Source organism: Numida meleagris, chromosome 2, assembly GCF_002078875.1.
Source record: "Numida meleagris isolate 19003 breed g44 Domestic line chromosome 2, NumMel1.0, whole genome shotgun sequence".
Lineage (NCBI taxonomy): Eukaryota > Metazoa > Chordata > Aves > Galliformes > Numididae > Numida > Numida meleagris.
Window position 1 is genome coordinate 47,432,045 of NC_034410.1, and position 25,364 is coordinate 47,457,408.

At 36.2% G+C, this 25,364-nt stretch overlaps 1 protein-coding gene across 2 annotated transcripts in view; it reads left to right on the forward strand.

Annotated features, from left to right (window-relative positions):
* DPY19L1 (dpy-19 like 1) overlaps positions 1 to 25,364 on the forward strand; it is a 48,112-nt gene that overhangs the window by 16,052 nt on the left and 6,696 nt on the right. For both annotated transcript variants that reach the window (XM_021387156.1, XM_021387155.1), the window contains exons 8-19: positions 4,169 to 4,226; positions 7,041 to 7,132; positions 9,144 to 9,243; positions 10,537 to 10,614; positions 13,365 to 13,451; positions 14,873 to 14,932; positions 16,359 to 16,439; positions 17,205 to 17,306; positions 19,200 to 19,271; positions 19,772 to 19,821; positions 20,996 to 21,020; positions 22,718 to 22,837. In XM_021387156.1, coding sequence (XP_021242831.1) covers positions 4,169 to 4,226; positions 7,041 to 7,132; positions 9,144 to 9,243; positions 10,537 to 10,614; positions 13,365 to 13,451; positions 14,873 to 14,932; positions 16,359 to 16,439; positions 17,205 to 17,306; positions 19,200 to 19,271; positions 19,772 to 19,821; positions 20,996 to 21,020; positions 22,718 to 22,837 — 925 coding nt within the window. The remainder of the gene's footprint in view (positions 1 to 4,168; positions 4,227 to 7,040; positions 7,133 to 9,143; positions 9,244 to 10,536; positions 10,615 to 13,364; positions 13,452 to 14,872; positions 14,933 to 16,358; positions 16,440 to 17,204; positions 17,307 to 19,199; positions 19,272 to 19,771; positions 19,822 to 20,995; positions 21,021 to 22,717; positions 22,838 to 25,364) is intronic.

Consider the following 25,364-nt stretch of genomic DNA (forward strand, 5'->3'; position numbering starts at 1 on the left):
ACTTCTGGAAGGCTTTCTCATAGTGCCTGGCTCATTCGATGGTGAGAAGCCATCCTCTAATACTGTCGAACTGGCCTTATATGATGGAGTGACGGCAGTGATGGACAAAGCAAGGGCAGATGATATAATCTACCTGGACTTGTGGAAGGCCTTTGACATGGACCTGCACTACATCCTTATCTCTAGATTGGAGAGATATGAGTTTGAAGGGTGGATTATTCAGCGGATAAGGAATTGATTGGAAGGTCATAGCCAGGGAGGTTGTTGTCAATGTCTCTATGTCCAGGTGGAGGCTGGTGGTGAGTGGTGTCCCCCCAGGGGTCCATCTTGGGACCAATCTCTTTAACATCTTTATCAGTAACATAGATGATGGCATCAAGTGCGCCCTCAGCAAGTTTGCAGACGACACCAAGCTGAGCGGTGCAGTTAATGCGACAGAAGGAAGAGATGTCATCCAGAGGGACCTGTTCATACAGGAAAGGTGGGCCCATGTGAACCTAGTGAGGTTCAACAAGGCCAAGTACAAGTTGTTGCACTTGAGTCAGGGCAATCTCAGATATGTATACAGACTGAGAGAAGAACTCTGTGAGGGAAGCCCTTCTGAGAAGGACTTAGAGGTCCTGGTGGATGAAAAATTTAACATGAGCCAGCAGTGTCTGCTTGCAGCCTGGAAAGCCAACTTTATTCTGAACTGTATCTAAAGAGGAGTGGCCAGCAGGGCAAAGGAGGTGATTGTCCCTCTCTGCTCTGCCCTCGTGATGCCCCACCTGGAGTACTGTGTCCAGATCTGAGGCCCCCAACACAGGAAGGATGTGGAGGTTTTGGAACAGGTTCAGCAGAGGGCCATGAAGATGATGTCCTATCCTTAGAGGTGTTCAGGGCCAGGTTGGATGGGGTTCTGGGCAACCTGATCTATCGTCTGTTTTTAGGGATTGGCAACACTGCCCACGGCAGGGAGGATTTGAACTAGATGATCTTTGAGGTCCCTTCAACCCAAGTCATCCTATGATTTCTGAATTTGTTAGCAACAATCATCTCAAGCTTACGTATTTTTTGTGGCTAATTTTTTTTCTCATGTGTTCATGAAATGTATCATCTTTTTATTCCAGCCTTAATTTGCCGCTTAATTGGTGGTGGAAGGTGATAGCCTGGTGGAAGACTGCTTTCTTATCATTATTTTCTAATCTAGCTTATGTTCTCACATTTATGTATACTGTACTCTGTTGTTCAAGGAGTTCAGTTAGCAGAAATGTAGTTGCTTTTGTAGTAGTTTTCTGTTTGAGGACTGTTTTTGATGTCTAACTCCCTTAGCCAGTTTTTCCCTGAAGCTTAGAAGATGACAAGACATAGTATGTCCCTGTCCTAGCACTCACTCTGTGTATGGCCAAGGTTAGGAAGGGGAGTAGAACTGTCCTTTCAGAAGTAGCTGCTGAGCTAGGTTAGCTGTAGTGTGAAACTGCAACCAGTGGTTAGTCAAAGACACTTCAGAATCTTCTTGTATGATTCATTGGCTTCAAATTCAGGAGCATTCTCTCTTAAGACAATTGAAGGAATATGCTGAAAACTTATTCTAAGGTTGTGTTTTTTTTTTTAATTGACAGATTAATGGTATCTATGTGATAAGCACTTCATTCAACTGTAAGATTTTCCCCCATTCCTTCTGCTCTTGCAGTTGAAGGACAGCACGTGTAAGATGATAGTGCATCTCAAGGACCTACCAATAAATTTCCCATATCTCCTTCTGACAGTACTTTTTCAGTATTTTGTTTCTTACATGTTCATAAAAAAGGAATTAGTGCAATTCCCTAATGACTTCCTTTAGGCTTCAGCTAATAGTACCTGCAAATCAGCGTTCTTTCAGTATTCCATACCTGATTCTTCTAGACAAAGAGTTAACTGCTCACGTCATCTTCAGTTCTCAAAATCAGAATGATGTAAATTTATTAAATAATTAGTAGGTTTTTAAACATGGGTGGATATAGCTTCCAGTGGAAGGGCCTTTGTAAAAGCTATTTTGTACGTGTACTTCACCAATCTTAGCGTGATATGAGAATTTCAATAGAAAGAGTTATCATTTATCTTTTTATATTGGCAGTAGAAAGGGTTAACTAGTTTATCTCCTACATTATAGCATTGCGCTGTTAGAAAATAACCAATCTCACTCTATACAAAATATTGCTCTCTGTGAAATAAGCTGTGTTCACTTCATTTTCTGGAAAAGATGCAAGGTGCATTTCCCTATTCTGTGCTACAGATTATCTGATCTCTTCTCATGTGGTAGAATAACAGGGCCTGATAGCTCTAAAGCATTCATAATACAATAAAGACCTTCTACTCTAGATTTAAAGTGTGTCCAACCCAAAAACCTTCTTGATTGTAAACTTTTAACATCATTACATCTGTTTAGCAGTATTTTTCCATATGTTTATTGAGTGTAGCTCGAGCACGGACTGCATAGATGACAGTGGAGTACTGTGGGGGGGAAGAGTGCAGTGCACTGCATTTGTATTTGATTAGTGTTTCTGCTGTTAAGACTATCAATATACAAGTAATAATCATCTAAACAAACACGTGGTAATTAGCTAATCCAAGCATGCTAAAGGTGGGTTTATGGAATACGCATGTTATACTTACAGTAATTCACATGTTCTCAGAATATGTAAATTCAGCAAATTGTGTATTTAATGGCCACTTTGTCATGAAAGTAACGTAAGTTAAATGTTCTATGATAAAATATAAAACAGATAAAATTCAAAATGTTAGTATATATTTAAAAATAAAGTTTTGCTACTTACATACCTTAGTGATGTTATATATTTCATGTGTGGTGCAAGACAACTCCTCTTCACTCAGTGTGGCTCAGGCAAGCTAAAAGGTTGGACACCCACGCTTTAATGTTTCATCACAATGTTAAAGCTTTGTGGAAAACTTGAAGGTTTTTTTTTTTTTAGCAAATACTTAATTTTGTTTCTAAAACTAAAATATATTTATTTATTTAAATGTTAAGCATATTTATTTAGTCATTTTGGGCTTAAGTGTTGATACTTTTAGTATTTGGAGAATGAGAGGTTGAGTTTTATATGCAAGAACGCACATTTCCTGGAGATTGTTTTAGCACTCAGCTGGTATCTTTAATCCCAGAACTCAATGATTCTGTTTGGTCTGTATATTAGTGATGGGTGAAGGATCTGAGAGGATGTAAGGATTTTGTTGTTTTTTTGTTCCTTAATCTTGAATGGCTGGCTGATATTTCTGTTGAGTAGCAAAAATAGTACTTTCTGTCCAATTCAGAGTAGAAATGCAAGTTTTTTTTCACAAAAAGGTTGCTTGGTTTGTGTCACAGAACATTGGTAATAAGGTTTTATCTGTTTGAATAGATTTGTTATCTAATGCTATTTTCAGGTGAGAAAAACTAAGTACTATCTTGGGTTTTAGTGTTGGCTCCATGGTGCTTGTTATTCAACACATAAACGCGATTTATTTAGAAACCTATAAAAAGATCTTAAGGGCTTAAAAGTTTCTACACGTCAGTATCACAGTACTTCGCATAAGAATTAGGCTGTATCTTACATTGATCCTTTTGTATGAATTCATTTTTTATATGTTTGTGACCACGCTTGGTTGGATTACATTAATAAGATCTTAGGTTCAGACCAATATTTGCAAAGATGTCCTGTGAGTGATTGCGCATGCAAGTTCTAAAGTTTTCTGATCGATGTCTTAGGGAAGAGATACTTCATTTATACTGCTTGGGATTTAAAAATAAATGAAAATGCTCTGCACTTCTCAGGACCAAGTTCTATGTATGGCAGATTGAGCACCAGAAATCGAAGGCTGTAACTGGTTGGGCTCATTTTTATTGCTGATGTAATGATCTAAACCAAAGCTTGTGACAGGCAGAATAGCAGCTTCACAAATAATTTACATTAAAATTGGTGCTCTGCAGAAAAGAGTTGATGTATGAAGAGTTGTCTGCTCTGGAGCAAACACTAGCTGTCTAGCTAGTCTTTTAATATCTTTTGTGCAATGTAGATTACTTTTCTGTGATGCCCGAAAGCATTTTTGCTTTCCCCAGTAAACTTACCTATAAGTAAATGCTCCACATTTTTGAAGGAGCATCAGCTGTGAAGAAGTTATCTTGTATTTATATTTCATCTTCTTTTCACAGCGGGAGCCGTCTAGGAGGCCTCATTACCGTGTTGTGTTACTTTTTCAACCATGGAGAGGTAGGTCTACCACCTTATTTTACTTCTGTTTCTAAAGAGTAAGATCAATCTCATTTCCTTAAAGACAGTTATGTTGCTGATCTAAAAGAGAGTGGATGTAAAAGGCTAATAGGGACAAGTCATTACTGAATGCAAAATAGGTTACAACTTGTATAATGTATAGCACTGTTATGTGTCACCTTAGATTTAAAAAATAAACATCAGAAAGGAAGCATGAAGTGATTCTGAGATTGAAATCTTAGCAGCACAACAAGTTCAAGTTTCGAAACTCCAAAATCTTTCTTCCTGTTCCAGACGTAACTGGGCGTAGACGTATCATGTGGGTGAGCCTCAGAAACAGTGGAAGTTTTCTTAATATTGCATTGTATTTTATCTGAAATTAATAAATATACAAAGCGCAAATAAATCCCTGTACTACTGCCGTTCTTTTTTGTGATAATTTGGAGTTTATATTTTATACTTTGCTAGAAAATGCTGACAAGAGTACACATTGTTTTGCCACAGAATGGCACAGTCAGCTGTGCTGTCCTAATGTCTCTCTTTAGGCTGCAGAAAACACACATAAATCTCTCACAATTACGTGTACTAATTTTAATGGTAATTGGCATGCAACTTTGCATTTATTTTATATTTTTAAACACCTGTTTTACACTATTAATATATATGTAAAATATCAGAACAACAAGCAAATAAATGGTTCTGATTCTGATGATATCTTTGATAAAACTATATTTTAAAAATGTCTTTAAGATTCTGGGAATCAAAGCAGAGGGACACGATGGTATAAACATACTGTACGGTTTCGTAAATCCATTATTGTCTGTGTTAAGTTTCGTCCTTTAGTTATGAAGAACCTTTTTCTCATTTTTAGTATGAGTCTACTGATAGCCATTTTCAATCCCTTTGTTTGTCAAAATTGTTCTCTCCTTGAAATATTTTCTTTTTCCATAATGCTTATGTCCAAAACTATGTACTCAAAATAATTTTATCCCCTGTTAACCTTCATGTAAGGTCTCTGAATGGACCTACCCTTTCGTTTTCCTCTCTTAAGATAGGAAGTTACCAGCACCTCTTCTAGCTGACCTTCATTGCAATTTGTGAACAGAACTCTCTTTTCAGCAGTCCTTTCAGGAGCATATATTAATATCCATCAAAGTATTTTTCCTTTTTTTGGGGGGAAGGGGGATTAAGCCTATGCTAATTCTCATTTGCCTTCATATATTTCTGCCTTTTGTTACTTACACAGTCAGCTTTGTTTTGCATGCAGCAGAAGATATGTAGAGGGACTTAGGTGTTTTCTGCATTGAAATCACTCTATTTACTTCAGATTATATCATGCTAACTGATTGCAACAATGGAAAATGGTATTTCAGGCTATGGGAGAACCTCCCCATCTCTTGTAGGTTGTTTGTATGTTTCCTGGACACAGGTTCAATGCTACCTATCCTACAGTGATTAATCACTAAGGGAAATGGAATTAGACAAAGGAGAGCGGGTAATACTATTGTGTAAGATATGTTTGTGTAAGAAAAGCTACAGAAACAATTTGTCAAAGCATGCTTAGTAATTTTGCAAAAATTTTGCACGCTAAATAGAATAAGCACAATTCTCTCTGTTGCAACAGTAAATAAATACAAATTGAAGATGTATTTTGTTCAGACTGTTTCTGCTAAGTATTGGGTGAAAGCCTTCTAGGTGCTAGCTATATAGTTGTAATCAAAGATTTCTCTTACCTTTACTTGTAAACCTTGGATTTAAAAGTGATTGTTTTTCTTTTGTCCAGACTTAGAGTGGTTTGTGTTTTCGTATTTTTTTAACTGATTCCATTTAAGTATGATTTCCTGCTGACAAACTGCTTATGCATCTGAAAGAACACTGTTTAAAACTGAAATAGTCTGAAGGATGTTATTTAATCACATAGGAACACACATTTAAAATGTAAAAAGAATATAAAGTAACGTTCTTAACTGTGAAGTTATAATTCATTTTTTTGATGACCAGTGCCGTGTGCACGCATTTTCTAATGAACTGATTATAAGGGCTTAGAATTTCGGTGAAGTAGCTGAGCTGTTTGCCACAAACCCAAAGAAATTAATGAAAAAGATATTCAGTTGATTTAATTGTATTATCTTTCGCTCCAGTAGGCTAAAGAGTGAAGGAAACAATTTACAATAGCTCTGTAAGCTTTTGTTTGGTTTCACTAGCCTGTTCTGCAGAGCAGATTTTATAAAATTTTCTGTCTTGATGCTGCTAAAAATGTAAAATGTTTGTAAACTAATTAACTCAAGTGTGATGAAGAGTATGTTGGTTTTTCCTTCAGATCCTCTCCCCACTCACATTGTCCATGTAAGTGCAATTCAGGCAAGTGACTGCCTGAATTTGGGAATGGTGTCAGTTACCTGAATGACTTGTTAAGTTCAGCAGAAGCAGAGACAAGCAGAGGCTCTCCTGGCTGTTTTCTTGGATGTTCTCTGTCTGTCACACTTAATTTTGGAAAAGCAGTGATTTATCTTTAAATTAAACAGTGCATCATAGACCTCAAGTCTGAAAGCTGCATCCTTTCTCCTTCTCTTTTCTGCTTCCTGTCTTGTTGGTTTTCTTTATGTGGGGTGTTTTTTTGTTTGTTTGATTTGGTTTGTTTATTATGCTGTTGGTTTTTCATTTTCTTTTGTTTTTTTGGCTTGTAAATAAAAGCTTGTAGTTCGGGGTTTGCTTTACTGAAGAATTTTTGGTCTTTCATTTTGAACTACTGATGCATTGCTTTATGAAAATACAGCACCAAACATTATCAGCTAACCCAGTTCTTATTTTTAGTGCACTCGTGTCATGTGGACTCCACCTCTTCGTGAAAGTTTCTCATACCCATTCCTTGTGCTTCAGATGTTGCTTTTGACCTATATTCTCAGGTACCTCTCAATTTATACTTAGCTTCTTACAGTGAGTTAAAAAGTGGAATGTGGGAGGAAGCATATTTAAATACATTTATTTAGATATTGTTATGCTGTAGGAATGATGTCATTAACATAGAAACTTTCCTGTGGCTGTTACATTGCAGATGATGCACCGGTAGAGCTGTAGTCATGTTACTCATTTATTAAAAGGAATATTTTTCAACTTGAAGACATGGTTAAAATAAATGTCAGAATTACTGTGTTGGCAAATAAATGTCTGAACTGAAAAAAAAAAAAAAAAGAATTTTTGGTTGATGTCACCTCTATTCCATGAAAAACAAGCTGATACTCCATGAATTGGTTTTGTCCCTTTTGGAGAGTGGTATGTTGAGTGCACTTAGAATAAGCTTATGTTATGAAACAGAGGATGCAATAGCACCCATAAGCTATTATGTTCTTGCAGTTGTTATGTGTTTATTATTTCAGTCTTTCAAGCAATCTAATGATAATAATGCAGGGATGCTCCTGAGTTCATTAGCCCTGCTTTTCTGTGGTTGTTTCTGGCCTGCAATGTGATTGTGTCTTGCCTTTGGTTTGAAAAATAAGCATGGTTGTTAATACTAAGGGTTTTCCACTGAATTCTGTTGCATCAGATTTGCAGTGTGTTTGTGTTTTAGCTGAATTTTGTATATGTAACCCCAGATTTTCCTTTATTTGGTCATACTGAGTTGTAGTTAGTGATGATTAAACCAACAATGTATCTCTCTCATCTGTCACTAACTTGTGTTTTTTAGGTAAGAAAAATGATACATGCTATTTAAAAAAATATTATGAGGAATAGTTTGTAGAGTGATTGCTAGATTCTTTATTAGAGTGGCACCTGTTCATTTAAGGCTAAATAGCAAGATTGAACAAAAAACAATGAAATTAGGTTAGGGTGATCCCAGTGTATATGTTCTGTATCTTTAACTATGACACTTTTGATTAGATAGATGTGCTACTACTTCAAATCTTGGTGCATGAAGTAGTACTGGACCTTGCGTGCCTACCAGTGACTAATGAAGGAGTCAGCTATTCAGTCTAGCCATTTCAGAAGGAGATTTCAAAAAGATGATACAACATTTTAAGACAACTTTCAGATTCTCAGTTAGAGTTCCTACTTCAAGAACCAGTTCTATGCATGCCAGTCTTCTGATGTAATGTAGGAACTATCGTTGAAACAGGGTCTAGAACTTCAGCAATGCAAATAATGGCGTTTATGTAATATGTTAGATTTGTGCTCAGCATGACTTCAGTAGTTAATCTCAAGGTTTTTTAGGAGAAACTGAAGAAAATTTTACAGAATTTGCTGAGACCACTGTAATCTGTTGGGTTTGGGTTCTTTTCAGCAGAATATTTATGATCTCCTAATCTTTTGAAGGCCCCTTTGTGAATTTTGAATCATGACATGTTTCTGATGTGATCTCAAAGCTAGGTTTAAATAAAAAAACTTTCCTAGCAGGAGATGGAAAACAGGCTATTTTCAGTGTAAGGTGAGTTTCATGCATTTGTCATTGCCCTGGAATCCTCTGCCAGGATCGCTGGCAAAAAGTTGCAGAAAGGAAATATGGAAGAAATGAGAGAGAATGCTAAAGAGTGAAATCACTGTCAGATGCAGACTTTTATGAGAACAATTGTGATTCTGGCAGAAATAAAAATAGTTGTGACCTGTCTGTGGTTGCTACAAAAAGTGGGCTACTCTACGTGGTATAGATTGACTTGCTGCATTGCATGCTGCCGGAAAAAGATATGCTTGGTAAAGAGTAACTCGTCAAATCATTAAAAAACATTAGAGCTATTGTTTTTGTAAACTGATGGAAAAATGATAGTAAATTTACTTGAGCAATGTTACTTTTCATGGATTGTTATTGCTAGCTAACTTCCAAGGTAACTTTGTTTTCATTCCATTCTCTGTTGTACTTTTCGTTAATAGCAAATATCTGTGTAATTTAACTTACTGATACCTATTCTGTCTCTTTTTCCCAAGGATTCCGAATATTAATAAAGGAAGCTTGATTGCACTGTGTGTTTCTAATATCTTTTTCATGCTTCCCTGGCAGTTTGCTCAGTTTGTTCTTCTAACTCAGGTAAGACCATACTCATCTCTACATGGCCTTTTTGTTTACTTTATACAAAATAGTCAATTTGCTTAGATAGCCATTGAGTTCACAATTATCCTGATGCTTTCATTTCATCTAGACTTTACACTTGCTGTCAGGAAAGATTCACCCCATTTATCAGACCAGGTTATTTCTAGTCTTAAATGTGAAGTTGTTCCATTTAAAACACCCAGTCTTTTTTTTTTTTTTTAACCGGGGCTAAACAAATTCCTTTTTCCTTAAAAGCAACCTTCAGCCTGAGATCACTACATTAGAACAAGTGCAGAACATAAAAAAAAAACTTCGTATACTGAAGTACAAAAATCAAAAAGGCATTTATCTTGCATTGCTTTGCGCTCTTCAGATTTTTTTAGATAGAGAAAAGTTTGCATGGCATGTGATATCTGGCATGATTTTGCATGGTTTCCTATTTAATTTTAATAAACCTGACAGTAGTGACAAAATTTTACTGTATGAGAGTTCACAGTTGAGGTAACTTAAACTAGTGTTGAAATGTAGTAAATGCTAATGTGAGCAATGGGATACTGTCACGCAGTACAATTTCTTAATGTTTGAATTGACTGCAAAGTAACCTATTGATTAAAATCTGTCCATGTCTCCATACCATTTCACTGGTCTGTCGCACTCAGAAGAGGTGTTGATTGATTTGAGTTGATACTTTTGAACAATCAATATATACTGTGTGTGCGGATTTCCTAACTGGAGATGAGGAAGCCATAGAACTATGTAAAATATTATAAGGAATCCATTGCTATACGCAGTTTTAGATACTGGCCTTGAAATTTGAAATTATAGTTTCAATTCATAATTTCATGAATTTTCCTTATGTTTTTAGCAAGCTACCAAATCAGTGAATCACATTTTTCTCAGCAGCAAATTGTGGATGTTCTCATGCTTGCTGAAAATATGGGGTTAGATAATGTTAGTTAAGGCTTATGTTTGTGTTTTGTTTTTTTAATTTGTTTTCTCATGGGTGAAAGATGATGTGTTCAGTGCAGTATTGTGATGACTTAAATTTTTGTAAAACTGAATATTTGCTCCTTAAATGCTCGAGTATGCTTGATAACTGTTATTAAGAGCAACAAAATTCCTGTTTCTTGAAAGAAACAGTTATAAAATGTTGACATATTTAGCAAACAATAGCAATAAAAGTTTATGTATGATTGTTTGAATACTTATATTTGTGTATGAATATGTATCTGCTAGAGCAACTTAACCACTGCAAATTGTTTTAACTTTTTTTTTTGCTTTTGATTCTAGATAGCTTCGTTATTTGCTGTGTGTATTATGGGTTATATTGACTCCTGCAAATTACAGAAGATACTCTCTGTTCATATGGTAATTTTTTTTTCCAATTTAAGTCCTATCAAAGTGTTTAGAACTTCAAAAGACATTGTGTCTGAAATGTTTTTCTTAGTTATAAGATGATTGAAAAGATATAGGAATAGAATAGAATAGTTCAGTTGGAAGGGACCTTCAAAGATCATCAAGCCCAGCAGCCTGGCCATTTAAAGGTTAATCAAAAGCTAAAGCACCTTAACGAGGGTGTTGTCCAAATGCATCTTGAACACTGGCAGGCCCAGGGCATCAACCACCTGTTCTCCAGAGTTCGACCACCCTCACAGTAATGAAATTATTCTTAATATCTGCTCTGACTCTCTGATGGCTTTGTGCCATTCCCTCCATGGAATCCATGCCCAGGAGCAGAACCCGGCACCTCTCTCTGCTTCCTCTCCTCAGGAAGCTGCAGAGAGAAGTGAGGTCACCTTTTGGCCTCCTCTTTCTTCAGGCTGGACAGCCCAACCCAAGTGTCCTCAGCTTCTCTCAGGACGTGCCTTCCAGCCCTGTCATGAGCTGTGGTGCCTCCTCTGGAAGCTTTCAAGGACCTTAATGTCCTTCTTATACCGTGGAGCCCAGGGCTGCACACAGTATTCAAGGTGAGGCTGCACCAACACTAATTAGAGCAGGATAATCGTCTTTTCTGACCAACTGGTTATGCTGTCTTTAATACAACTGAAATGCAGTTTGCCTTCGTGGCTGCTAGGCACACTGCTGGCTCCTGCTGAGCCTGCTGGAACCAGTACCCCCAGGTCACTGGCTGCACTAGTCACTTGCGTCCCATCTGTAATTGTGATGAGAATCATTCCATCTCAGATGAAGAACCCAGCATTTTCTTTTGCTGAACTTCATGCTGTTCATGATTGCCCAGTGTGCCAATGTATTTAGATCCCTTTCTAAGGCCTCTCTTCCCTCAAGAGAAGATACACCAATAGATGGAGGGGCCTGGATTTAAATATTTGATCTTAAATGTGCATATCACAGTGACAGAAATGACCATCTGACTGATGCATTGGAATTTCTGATCTCCATACAAATTTTCAACCTAAAAGGTTTATAGAAATATTTATTTTCTGTCTCTGCTTATTCCATTAATTCAAAGATGCGTTCTCAAGCAGAAAATAGACAAAGTAATAGAGCATGAGCAATAAGAAGTTGAAAAGGTAGCATTCATCTCTTGCCTTTGGTTAGTGGAAACAACAAATTAGATGTTTGCAAGTCAAAATTAGAGAATCCCAGCTAAAACTGGGTTTTGAAAATTACTGAAGTCTGAATCACACAAAGATGTTGCAGTTGAACTATTTGGAGAACTGTTTAGAAAGGATGACAAAAAAAAGGTATCAGTCCGGGGAGAAAAAAAAAAAGCCTTTTGTAAAATTGGTGAGAACGTCAAGAAAGGCAGGAGATGACGGTAAGTAAAAGACAACTGAGCTTCAACGTGATATACCTGAACTTTAAGGTTTTTAAAGTTAAGAAAATGATTGAGTTCTGCTGCCAGGATTTTTTGCTCTTTGAAGAGAGACTACAGTTATAAATATATAGGAAGATGTAAACAACTTTTTTGAAGAGTTGTGTCTATTTTTAAATACGTATTTTTGCTAAAATTTTGCTATGCAAACTTAGTGAACAGAAAGTGAATGTTTACCACATGAAAGAAGCTCTGAGCTAAACTGTTTTATATTTTTTTCCATACTCTTTGAAATGTAATTGGTAAATGAAAGGCAGTAATAAGTTCTGTACAGCTCAACTCCGATTTAAACCTGGAACACTAAGTGCATATTCCTAGTCACACTTAAAAGGAAAATTTGCAAATAAGCATCTTGGCGTAGTAATTTTTTTGGTAGAAATGGGATTAAATATTTGTACATTTTGACTTATGTCAGTTAATGTATCATATTTGTGACAAAGTGCCATAAAAAGCCTAAATTCAGATAGATAAATATTTGTGTTATGTTGTAGAGAAAGCTTAATGAAGCTGGGTAAACTGCTAGTCCTTCTTAGTGGAGTTTATGATTCCACCTCTCCACCCCCCTTGTTTTTGTGGAGAATTCAAGTCTAACTGTGGAAAAAAAATATACAAAAGGCTGCATATTTTATTAATAACTATGCTATTATTTCTTATTCCTGTGCATAGAAAGAGAAGGCAGAAATTAATTGTTACTATGGCTTTCTAAGTTTAGAAATGAATGCAGCTTGCTTTCTCTTAATAAGAAAGCACAGTAGGAGGTCAGTATGGTGCATAAAAGTTGTATTTCAGCCTTGACTTTCAACCTGCTATAGCTGTGTGTGTGATTAAATTTCACTGAATTTGATGATGATAATGTTTTAAACATCTGCTTCTCAGTTTGGAAGAAAGAAAGCGACAGACATTTATTCAGTACTTTTAATGTTTGTCCAGGACTCTGATAGATAACAGAATAGAGAGATACTCGTTTTTTCTAGTTATTGCATTATGTTAGGAATAACTTCAAAAATTATAACTGATTTATCATGTCAGATGAGTTTCTCCTGTGATAAATATTTTTATATGTGCTTTTAAATATAAATTAGTACAATACTCTATACTTGTCTGTCTGTCACAATTAAGTAACTATAATCAGTGTTTTCAGAACAACTCTCTAAGCTGGGTATCAAACTTGCAGTTGTTGGGTGGGATGTATCTTTAAATGTCGAGTTGTTTGTGATAGAAGATAATTTCTATATTTAGCAATTATTTTCTATTTTAAATTTAATTATTTTTATTCTTTCAGGTATCTCTTGTAGTGTGTTTTATTCTGATGTTTGGTAATTCAATGTTATTGACATCATATTATGCTGCATCTCTAGTAGTTATCTGGGTAAGTTGTTTAAGGACAACAAATCATAAGACGTAGGAATGTAATGCTGTACTGTTTTGTATGTGTTGCTGTAAAATGTGAAGTTATTGCATTAACAGATAGAGAAAATTTTCAAGTGTCAAACAGATTTTAAAGATATTTGGTGAATGAATAAATACTAAAAAACCACATGTTTTTTCACACCAAAACCTCTTCATAAGGGAGACTGAGTTAGGACTCAGCTCTCCTCTTTATCTAGGTCAGGTTAAATTTTACAGAATATGTACCCTGGTTAACAGTCATAATATTTGACCAAAATTATTTCAAAAAGAAAACATGGAGGAGCAAGGAGGAGTTTTGTTTTAAATGCTCCTCTATCAGTTGTGAAACTGCAAATACAGTACAAATGACTATAATGTATGTAACAGTGGTTTAAGACTGGTTTGAAACTGCTGAGCCATACCCCAAGTGGGAAATTATTCAGTGAAGGCTCATCGTGTTGATTCACTATTTTCATTTAGACTTGAAAAAGAAAAAACAAAGCAAACAACAACAAAAAAACAACTCCCCTGACCTTTTTTTAGTTTCAATATGGTTTTTCTTAAGGGAATTATGTACATAGGAAAAAGGAGGTAAGATCGAGTGAACCTGTCTGCTTTAGTGTGCTACAAAAAATCTCTATTCCTCAATCTTTTTGCCTCTCTTAGAAATTTGTAGCTCAGTGTTTGCCATTTAGTGGCAATTTCTGAGCTGTGCTAAGATGAAGCTACCTTCACTGTTGGTATTGCTGTAATAAAGTTTGCTTGTTAGAAAGTTGTTCTAGTTGCTTGTGGCAACTTTTGTGATTATATACTAACTACAGTTACATTGAGTTTCTTGTCTACTTTTTGTCTAGAAAAAAAATATTATTGTTTGTCTGTTACTTTACTGCATATAGTGCTCTCAATCTATGCCACATATGGACTGGATTTCTAAAAGCACTTGATGAACAATGTAATTAAAAACATAATTAAGTCAAAGTGAGTTTTCTGTGTATTGTAAAATGAGAAAGAGTGTGAAACAGAAACTACCAGTAATTTATTCATTCCTTCAGAAATCTTTTTACCATTGGCTCTGATTTAAGGAAACTTAGACCTGCGTAATACAGAATTTTAGTAAGTAAAAAGAAGAGTAGTCTTTCATTAATCATATATAAACTGCAGTAAAACTTTTTATTTCGGTAGGTTTTGCCATTGCAGTGTAAATCACAGTACTGTGTATTCATTCATATTTCAGGATGTGTTGATTCTGTAGTCTGGTGTGTGGTTTTGTTAGTTTGTTTTGAATAAATTGCTGCATGTTAAAATAGATTTAGTAAAATAAAATAAAAAATCATCCAGGATACTGGAACACTTTGTTGTCGCTGTATCTTAACTGGAGATATACATTCATTTTATTTTTAGGGAATTCTTGAATTGAGCCCACGAGTCTTTAAAAGGAGCAGAAGTCAAGTGTGTCTGTGGGTAAGGAATTTCATACATTTTGAATTTCAGAAAAAGAACCATGCCTTATTGTTTTGTTTTAGTGAAATAGAGGAAAAACATCTAGTTTAGTTGCTAGCAGCTGAAAATCAAGAAATACAGATAAACTACTCTTTTTCAAGTAAATTGTCCCTATTTCCAGAGATTCATTTTAAATTACTGACGGAAGAAAAGATGAATAAATATACATTTATTTCACTAAATTGAAGCAACCTTCAAATGGCAGTACATTTAATTTTATACTACCAACATAAATCTGTTTGCAGTACCTAAGCTCTGTATGAAAAACTCTTTAAAACAAAAGACAGTTTGGAAGAGGTGGTTAAGATAAGTAACAGTGCTCGTAGAAATAACAATTAAAATACTACTTTACAGAGTAGTAAAAATGTGACCTATATCATCGTTTTAGAATAATCTTTGTAACATCAAGCAGTATATACATAATTACATAACTAAGTTTAGGAAAAAAGTATGGTCTCCTCCAAAATGTTCCACAGTTAAGCTGTAGTAGAAAGAGTATGGTGATAACTATTAATAAAGAATTGCTAAGTAGAGATTTTAAAAAGGGTTAGAATTCTGCATCTTGTAAGGCTGAGGTAAATATGACAAAGCCTAGTGAGTAGGATAAGAGTATAGGTACATTTTATTTTGTGCCCTTTTTGTTAGCAGCGGTAAGTTTATGGGGGAGAACTGTTATACTGTGGAAGTAAAAACCAAAAAAAACCCCACAAAACAACAACAACAACAAAAGACACAGAAAAAGATTAGGTACCCCTCAGGTATTTATGTTCATTTGCAGCCCTTAAATTTGATCATTGAAAGTAACCCATGGTCACATAAATACCTTGGTTACATTAGGTCAAAGATCTGTTTGTATCTGTTATATTCTCTCTGAAAGCATCTGCTGTTCATCCCTGTCAGATACAAGATGCTGAGCCAAGTTTTTCTACTCAGCTGAGACAATCTTAAAAGGAACTAAATAAAACTAAATGGCCTAGAATTTCTTTTCTTCTGTTACAGGCGTAAACATGATATGTAACTAAAAATAGTGATTGTATATAATTCTTCCATATTTCTTTGAAGGTTTCTCTTGAAACTATCTTGAAGAGGTACTGTAAGGCAGATTCCTTCAAAGGTTTGGATTCGCAGAGTAATACTACCTGATAGTAATGGAGAGGCTGTAGTAGGATTAAAAAAAACCCAAAAAACAAAAACAAACAAAAAACCCCCCAAAAACTCCAGTGTTCTCAAATCTGGGAACTGTAATTGATTAGAAAAAAATGTATACTTTGGTGATAACTTATGAGAGTTTTTAACTAGTCATTAAATTTAATAAACTTTCTTGAAGAAAAAGGTTTTATTTAAAAGTTTGCAGAGAGGATTGTTGCATTCTGAATGTCTTTTTAAGGTCATTGAAGGATGTGCGTGGTTGGTTGGGACAGTCACCTTGAAATACCTAACTTCTTTAGCATTTGGAGTAGCCGATGATGTAAGTCTTCTTTCTTTTATCTGAGTATCTGATTGCACCTTTCGAAAATGTACTGTCTTAATACTTCGATTTTAGTGTCTTAATGCTATATTTTCTGAAATTCTAAGATTTATTTTGCAGAAATGGAATAGGGATTGCCTATTTAATTTTTTATTCATTATAAATGATGACTTTGAGGTGTTATGCCCTGTTTGTGAAAAGACAGATGTCTTTACTGTTGAGTTCATAAGTACTGTGTGTTTGTTTTTAAATATGGCTTAATTGAGATCTGTTTATTTTGGATATCTTCTATCTACATCTTTGTTTTGTTTACCCTGTTTCTTAGTTCACTTTCTTCTGACTCTAATTTTTAAGACAGTTCTGAAATGCTTGTAACTAGGATTCCTAACTGCACTTAAGTCTTTGTGTTATAAAATTCTGCTGTTTAAACCCTATCTATACTGATGCTGCATATGTAGATGTAGGGGCAAGAGGTGGGAAGCTCGTGTCTTGAAATGTGAGTAGGTAAACTATACTCTTGTTGAATCCAGCTGCAGTGGTATTACCCTTTTTCTTCTGCTTTTTGCTTTTTATTTTGTACGATCTGTTACAATCAAATATATTATTTAATCTACTCAAGTCCATTCATAACAATATTGCAGATGATATAAACTTGTGTTTTAATTAAACAGATTTCTCATGTACATTTGAACTACTTGGTTGCAGAGAACAGTCCCTTTTTTTGCTTACTGCAGTTTTTTTTTTTTCTCCTGTATTTCCTACCAGGCTCATATAGGTAATATATTAAAAGCTAAGTTTATTGGCTACAAGGATTTTGATACATTAATGTATACCTGTGCTGCAGAGTTTGACTTCATGGAAAAAGAGGTAATTTGATCAAATTTGGTGATTATGGAAAAGTGAACTTTTTTTGTTTATCTCAATTCATAACTTAAAATGTCTGTGAGCCATAACTGCCATCATAAGACTTTTCTTTTTCAAGTTCCAAGTGGTTACTGGTCAAGTCAGAGACATTTAATGAACTTCAGCTAAATTTAATTGTTTTAATGCTTTGAACTGGACAAAAAATAAGTGATTTGATTTCATGTCTAAGAAAAATTCTTCCTTTACTGAAAGAAGTATTTGTTTACAGATAAGTGAAAGGTCACAGTTCTGCAAATTTAAGATTTTATGTGACTGAGTAGAGGGAAAATGTGATGAGAGCTACAAAGATGTGGTGGATTTGGATTATGGATGAACATCAAAGCTTCTTAATGTTCTGCTAGTAGACTTTTCTAGTTCACCAGTGTCTAGATATGCATTCGGAACATTTAGAGATTACTCAGGGTATTCAAATTCTTTTGAGATACAACCTGCTTCTAGTCTTTGAGTGGCTTGCAAAGGAAAGGGTAAGAATATTCAAATGACCCTTGTGTTAGGACCTCTAGTGAGATTGCTGGGTGGAGTTGAATCACAGAATCATAGAATTGCTCAGGTTGGAAAAGACGTTAAAGATCATCAAGTCCAACTGCAACCTAACCATACTACCCTAACTCTAACAACCCACCACTCAATCATGTCCCTGAGCACCACATCCAAATGGTTTTTAAACACATTCAGGGATGGTGACTCAACCACCTCCCTGGGGAGCCTGTTCCAGTGTTTAACAACCCTTTCTGTAGAGAAGTTTTTCCTGATATCCAAACTAAACCTGCCCTGGCGCAGCTTGACACCATTTCTCCTTGTCCTGTCACCAGTAAGAAGAGACCAGCCCCGCTCTCACTGCAATCACCTTTCAGGTATTTGAAGAGAGCAATAAGGTCTCCCCTCGGCCTCCTCTTCCCCAGACTAAACAGCCCCAGTTCCTTCAGTCTCTCCTCGTAGGGCATATTCTCCAAGCCCTTCACCAGCCTTGTTGCCCTTCTTTGGACCTGCTCCAGCACCTTCATGTCCTTTCTGTACTGAGGCGCCCAAAACTGAACACAGTACTCGAGGTGGGGCCTCACCAGTGCAGAGTACAGGGGCAGGATTACTTCCCTAGTCCTGCTCACCACACCATTCCTGATACAAGTGAGGATACCATTGGCCTTCTTGGCCACCTGAGCACACTGCTGGCTCACATTCAGCCAGCTGTCCATCAGCACAACAAGGTCCCTTTCTGTCAGGCAGCTTTTCCAGCCACTCCTCCCCAAGCCTGCAGGGTTGCCTGGGGTTGTTGTGACCAAAGTGCAGGACCTGACACTTGGCCCTATTGAAACTCATACAGTTTACCTTGGCCCATCGATGCAGTCTATCCAGGTCCCTCTGTAGTACCTTTCTGCGCCCTGGCTGATTGACACTCCCTCCCAACTTGGTGTTGTCTGCAAACTTACTGAGGGTGCACTCAATCCTCTCATCAAGATCATTAATAAAGATGTTGAATAGAAGCAGCCCCAGTACCGAGACCTGGGGGACACCGCTTGTGACTGGCCTCCAATTGGATTTAACTCCACTGATCACAACTCTTTGGGCTTGGCCATCCAGCAAAGCATATGCCCATCCAAACCATGGGCAGCCAGCTTCTCCACAAGGATGCTGCGGGAGACAGTGTCAAACACTTTACTAAAGTAAATTTGAAAGAAATTTGAGTTTCTTTAAGCTTACTTTGTTCTTGTTGTATGTTTAAATTTATGTTTCAATTAAGGAAGAACTTTTTATATTATATTGTATTTTCTTCAAAATGACAATCAGTGTAATCCTAGATGAATAGAAAGCAACTAATTCAGTTTGTTTCCATTGTAGACTCCAATACGATACATAAAGACTCTACTGCTACCAGTTGTTTTGGTAGTTTTTGTGGTAATCATCAAAAGGGTAAGTGATTGACTTACAGAATCACGTTTACCTTGAATAGAGTTTTTCATTACTTTCAAGGGATCACTATTTATTTTGAGGTAATAACACAGAATTTGTCAAAAATATTTGAATGCAATTCAGAATTACCTTTACATAGTTATTTACCAAAGTTCCAGTCCTGAGTCAATGAGTTGATGTTAAACACTGAAAAAAGATTTCTGTCACTTAGCTGATGAGTACTATAACTAAAGTTTACACCTGTTTTTCGTAAATTTGATTACGTATAGTTTGTATGAAAATAATTTGCAGTTTACACAAGAACAGCTGGGATAACCGCTGACTGCCTGGCTAATTAAATATCCTCAAAAAGAATTTTTAGCTGAAGCATTGCATGTTTTATTGTAGCATTGTCTGAAAATGAGATTGCTCAGGTGTAATTTAATTTAGCAAATATTGGAAGTGCTTTCTAATGCTCTTGAAAATTTATTCAAATTTTTGTTGGCTTTTGTTTTCTTCAGGCAGTTAAATATCTTAGGTGGACCTTTTCTCAGACAGGACAACATGAAAGGTAAAGATTGTGTTCTTTTTGAATATAAAGCAGACCTGTCTGGTGGAAGTTCGTCTGATTTGATATATGTTAAATAACTTAAAATTTTACATTATCTGTCAAAAAGGACAAACAGATTATGTATAGTTCACTAACTGAATGGCTTGGATGTACTATTTTTGATATTTTTACAGATTGTCTAAGTTTAACTGCTGAACTTAGTTTTAGACATCCTAGCCTTCCCCACCCGCAAATACTCGTTTTCATCATTTATTTTTCAGCCCTGCTCCTAAGCCAGTATTTACTTGTGGGAGAAAAGTGAATAGGCGTGTAAATAGTGAATGCAAGTTCTTTCCTCCCCATTGTTGTTATTTCTTTCCAGGTTGCAAAGGTATCTAAGTTTCATTTTTAGGAAGGGACCCCAGCTGTATTAACTTTATCTGTTACAGGCATTTGGCATCACTTGTACTAAAAAGGAGTGAAATTGGCCAATGGAATATTGCCATTTCCCTAACTGACATACCTTCTTGCTCACCCTCCTCTTTTTTTATATATATATATATTTTCACTCAGTCATTTCAGTCATCTCTGCTTTTCAGAGTCTTGATGGCTTTTACTGAAATTTCAACAGATGTGAGCAGGTTTCACCATTTTGCCTTCACAGATAAAAACAAGTGCATGTAATTTTCTCTGTATTCACATTTGGTTTTGACTTTTTCAGAAATAAATAAATAATCTATATAGTACCTGAATAAATGAGTGCCTGACTTTTTTTGTGTCGTTGCTTTATACAAAGTAATTATGAACACAAATACAAAGTAATTCATGAACACAATTGTTTCCACATGGAGGAATTCAGTGACGTACCTTTGCTTCATCTGCACTTCCATGTCAGACACAATTTGGTCAGACTGCTCCTCTGCTGTAATCTGTCACGTGGCAACAAAATATAATAGAATATTGGTGGGAAGGTTCAACCTCTACTGCCGTACCACCAACATCTGCCTCTGATGTAGTGGGCTGATGATAAAACAGGAGGCATTACTTTCAGAGCAGCCCTTGTAAATTCATGCAGGAGCTGACACATGCTTACTGAATTAATTTGTTTAAAACCACTATAGATGCTTATAAAATAAAAATGGTTTCTGTATGATATAAACAAATCACATGATTTTTTCTTTTTTTTTATATTCAGAGAGGAACGTTTTATCCAGGGTGAGGTAAGTTTTTTGGGGTTTTTTTCTGCATAATTTTATTCATAAGTTAATACTTAACCAGTTGCAAGCTGTATTCCAATACTGATGCTGACATGTGGTTTATTTTAAGCTAGTTGTTTGCATTTTTTGTTTTGTTGTTTTAACTTTTGTCTAGTGTGTCACCAAAAAATAACTCTGGAATATTGAACGAAAATATACCAACGATGGGATGGCAGTGCAAGATAGGAGGCTTTGAAGCTTTTGCTAGATCAGTATGGAAAGGCATTGAAATTGTGCTGGACCTTCCACCTAGGTAGACTGAGTAGCAGAATAGGTTCCATGCTATAATCTTGTGACTGATGAATATTTCCTCTTTTAAAATGCATTTTTTTAAAGATACCATAATAGAAAAAAAATGTGATGTAGTTCTTTTAATAAAATTACCCAAAGATGACAGTTGAATGGCAGCTTTCTAATGGATTTCTTTATTTTTGGTTAAGTCAGCAAGTACAGTGCAAAACTTTAACAGCAGTTGATGGTGGTTTGTGCTATGAGGGAAATCTCATGCCGTTCAAATATTATAATCAAATTAAAGCACAGATTGTAAAAATGCTCCTATGCATTTTCCACATTTCTGTGTTTTTCCAAAGCACTTCCACAGGCAATGTAGAATTAGTGCCGAGTGACATCTCTGCTTTTTAACTTTGAGAATACTAAAGCAAATTGCCTGTAGTAGTGTGAATAGCAAAGATGATTGTATTTGCTTCTTCTTTTTCATGTTTAATTACTTTAGGCCTTAGAACAAAGTATTGGCAAGGTCTCTTCACTTCTGTAAAGAGATTGCATAAGAAATGTTACCTCTTATTGCTTGACTGTGTTGTGGTTTAACCCAGCAGGCAGCTCAGCAAAATGCAGTCTTTCTCTCGCTCCCCACCTCCCAGTGGGATGGGAGAGAAAAAAGGGAAAAAAGGATAGAACTCATAGGTTGAGATAAATGCTATTTGGTAAGACAGAAAAGGGAGAAATAACAGTAATGATAATATATATATGTATGTAGTTCACAAAACAAATGATGCACAAAGCCAGTTGCTCACCACCTGCTGACAGATGCCTCGCCAGCTGCCCCACTGGGGGGGGCACTCCACTCAGTTTTTAGTTTTTTTCCTTTATGTCGTATGGTATGAAATATCTCTTTGGCCATTTCAGGTCAGCTGCCCTGGTTCTGTCGCCTCATCCCCTTCTGCCCTCTCTCCCCCAGCACCTAGCTGGCAGGACAGTACAAAAAGCTGAGAAACTGAAATGTCCTTGTCTCCATGCAGCACTGCTCAGCAACAATTAAAACATGGGTGTGTTATCAATATTGTTTTTCTCCTAATGTGAAAAGATAGCATCGTGACAGACACTGTAAAGAAAATCATGTCCCATCTGAAACCAGGACACTAGGTTTCAGAATCTCCTGCGTAGCCAGCCAATTCCTCTTATTTCTAATGTTTCTCCTTCATGCTTCATACCTCTACATGCCGTATACACTTTAGAAGAACGTCCTGTTCACTGTCTGAAATGTGAAGATCTTTACTTTCATCATGACTCTTTTGCTGATAAACTTGTCATTTAAGCTATACTGAAAGTGAAGTTCTCAGTTTGAGACAAACCGAAAGTATGTAAATATTATGCTTCTTTGTGCAGTTTATATATATATATATTATTATTTTTTTTTGCAGGTGATATACCATGCATTGCAGCTGTTGGCATACAGTGTCCTAGCGATTTTAATCATGAGACTAAAATTATTTTTGACACCACATCTATGCGTTATGGCTTCTTTGGTGTGTTCAAAACAGGTAAGATCTTTATGTAATCCTGTAGCTATCTCAGTACTTGTGCTAGTACCTAGATATTTATTCTAAAATAAATTTCTATGAGTAATTGCTGAATCTGAGTATCACGGTTACACTAAATTGCCTGTTTAAAAAAAGGTTATGGATGTTCTGTTCCCTCTTCTCTCCAAATAAATTTAAAGTCTTGTTTTATGCAACTTATCCAACTGCATTATTATACAAATTAATGCATTGTATTGAGCATGAGCGTAGAGAGGTGTACTGTGGATTTTATTTTACTTACCCACTTATATGCTCTTGAAACTATTTTGATCCACTACTGGTTTTATTCAAGCAGTGTTTGAGTTAGTTTACACTATATTTTCCTGGCCCTTTTGAGCTTACAGTTTTGTGTGTATTAATGGTTTTTAAAGATGCAATTTTACATGGTCTTGCATCTTGAAAACATTTCAGCCTTAAAAATCAAAAAGTCATGTGCCTAACTCAGATGTAACTTCACTAGCCCGAAATGCATATATCACAAAATGCTATTATGGTTTTTTAAGATAAAAATTTCTTAGAATTGGCTTTCAGAATTTCTGCATTAGTTTTTTTGAGATGTGAGTTTGATTGAATCTGTATCTAGTTTCTTTAGAAGTTTTGCATTTGCAGCAACAGTTAAGCGATCCTTTGGGAAGCAAACAGGGAGGTGGATGGAAATCTGGCTGAGTGGTTGGGCCCCAAATATCATGATTAATGATATGAAGTTTGATTGGAGTCCAGTAACTGGTGCTGTACCCCAGTGTCAGTATTTGGTCCAGTCCTCTTCAACATCTTCATTAAAGGTGTGGATAATAAGGCAGAATTTACTGATGTTACAAAACTGGGAGGAATGGCTGGTATACCAGATGCATGTGCTGCCATCTAAATGGACCTCAACAGGCTGGAGGAATGGGCTGATGGGAACTTCATGCAGCTTAACAAAAGGAAGTGCAAAATCCTGTACCTAAGAGAGAACAACGCCAGACACCAGTACGTGCTGGGAGCTGACCAGCTGAGAAGCAGCTTGGCAGAAAAGGACTTGAGATTCTGGTAGATGCCAAGTTGAACATGAGCCAGCAATGTGTCCTTGCTGCAAAGAAAGCTAATGGTATCCTGGGCTGCATTAAGAAGAGCATTGCCAGCAGGTCAAGGGAAGTAATTGCCTATACTTAGCACTGCTGAGGCCACAGAGGGCTATTAAGATGATAAAGGAACTAGAATATCTATCTACAAGGCAAGTCTGAGAGCTGGGACTGTTTAGCCTGGAGAAGATCTGTAGGGGGAATCTTATCAGTAGGTACATGCATGTGTGTGTATGTATGGAGGGTGCAAAGAGGATGAAGCCGCTCTTTTCAGTGTTGCCCTGTGACAGTACAAGAGGCAATGGACATGAACAGAAGTACAGGAGGCTCTGTTTCATGACAGAGAAACACTTTTTCACTTGAAGGGTGACTGAGCACTGGCACAGACTGCCCAGATAGGTTGTGGAGTTTCCATCCTTGGAGTTACTCAGAAGTAGACTAGATGTGGTCCTCAGCAACATGCTTTTGATGATCTTGCTTGTGCAGCTAGTTTGGACTAGATAATCCTCAGAGGTCCCTTCCAACTTCAATCATTTTCTTCTATTTAAAGTGTCATTCACATCATACAAAGTAAGTATCCCCCATGAGAGAGTGAAAGGTGATGACTAATACTGAACTGAATGTAATAAGAGGAGAACAGATTAGGGAGATGAGCACTGTGGACGCTGAGGAATATTATGGATAAAATACAGATGAAAGGAAAGGAGAAAATTGTTAGAGTGGGAAGACTAGCAATGGCTGGGGAAGACAGTTACTATGCTAATAAGAAACTTGAAGCTGCTTTTTAAAAGTCAGAAAAACAGAAAAGGAAAAATGTCTGTTATTTTCTTCTGAAGTGATTTCTAGATAGCGTCTACTATATAAATGAATTCATTACAAAATTAATTTGTTCTTAATTATTCTAGTTTTATCTGTGTGTTTTCCTAGAAGAAAATTGATGGGCTCTTCTGCCTTGTTATTATTGAAAACTCTTAAAGAAAATTCTAATGCATGAAATTCGGTTAGTTTCAGTTCTCAGTCTTCTTGAGAACTGAAGAACAATAAAATTTGACCTACTCTTTTTTTTTTTTTTTTTTTTTTATGTACCGTGTATTGGGCTCTGAAAGATAGGAAAAATATGTTGCAACAGGTAATGACTGAAAGATGAGTTGCTAGGAATGTTTTCTATCAGCTTGTTTCCTCCTCTGCTTTTTCTATATCACAAGTTAATTGTTACTGCATATTAGTGAAAGTTTTCTTTTTATTTTTTTTTTAAGTATCTGAGTAATTTAAGACCTACTGCAGCAAGCTTTCTTTATCAGGGGTGTTGGTCTAGATGATCTTCAGAGGTCCCTTCCAACCCCCTCAGTTCTGTGATTCTGTAATGGAACTACAGTAATTCATCTTCAATTGTAGATTTTTGTTAAGCACTATAATAAAGGTCATCA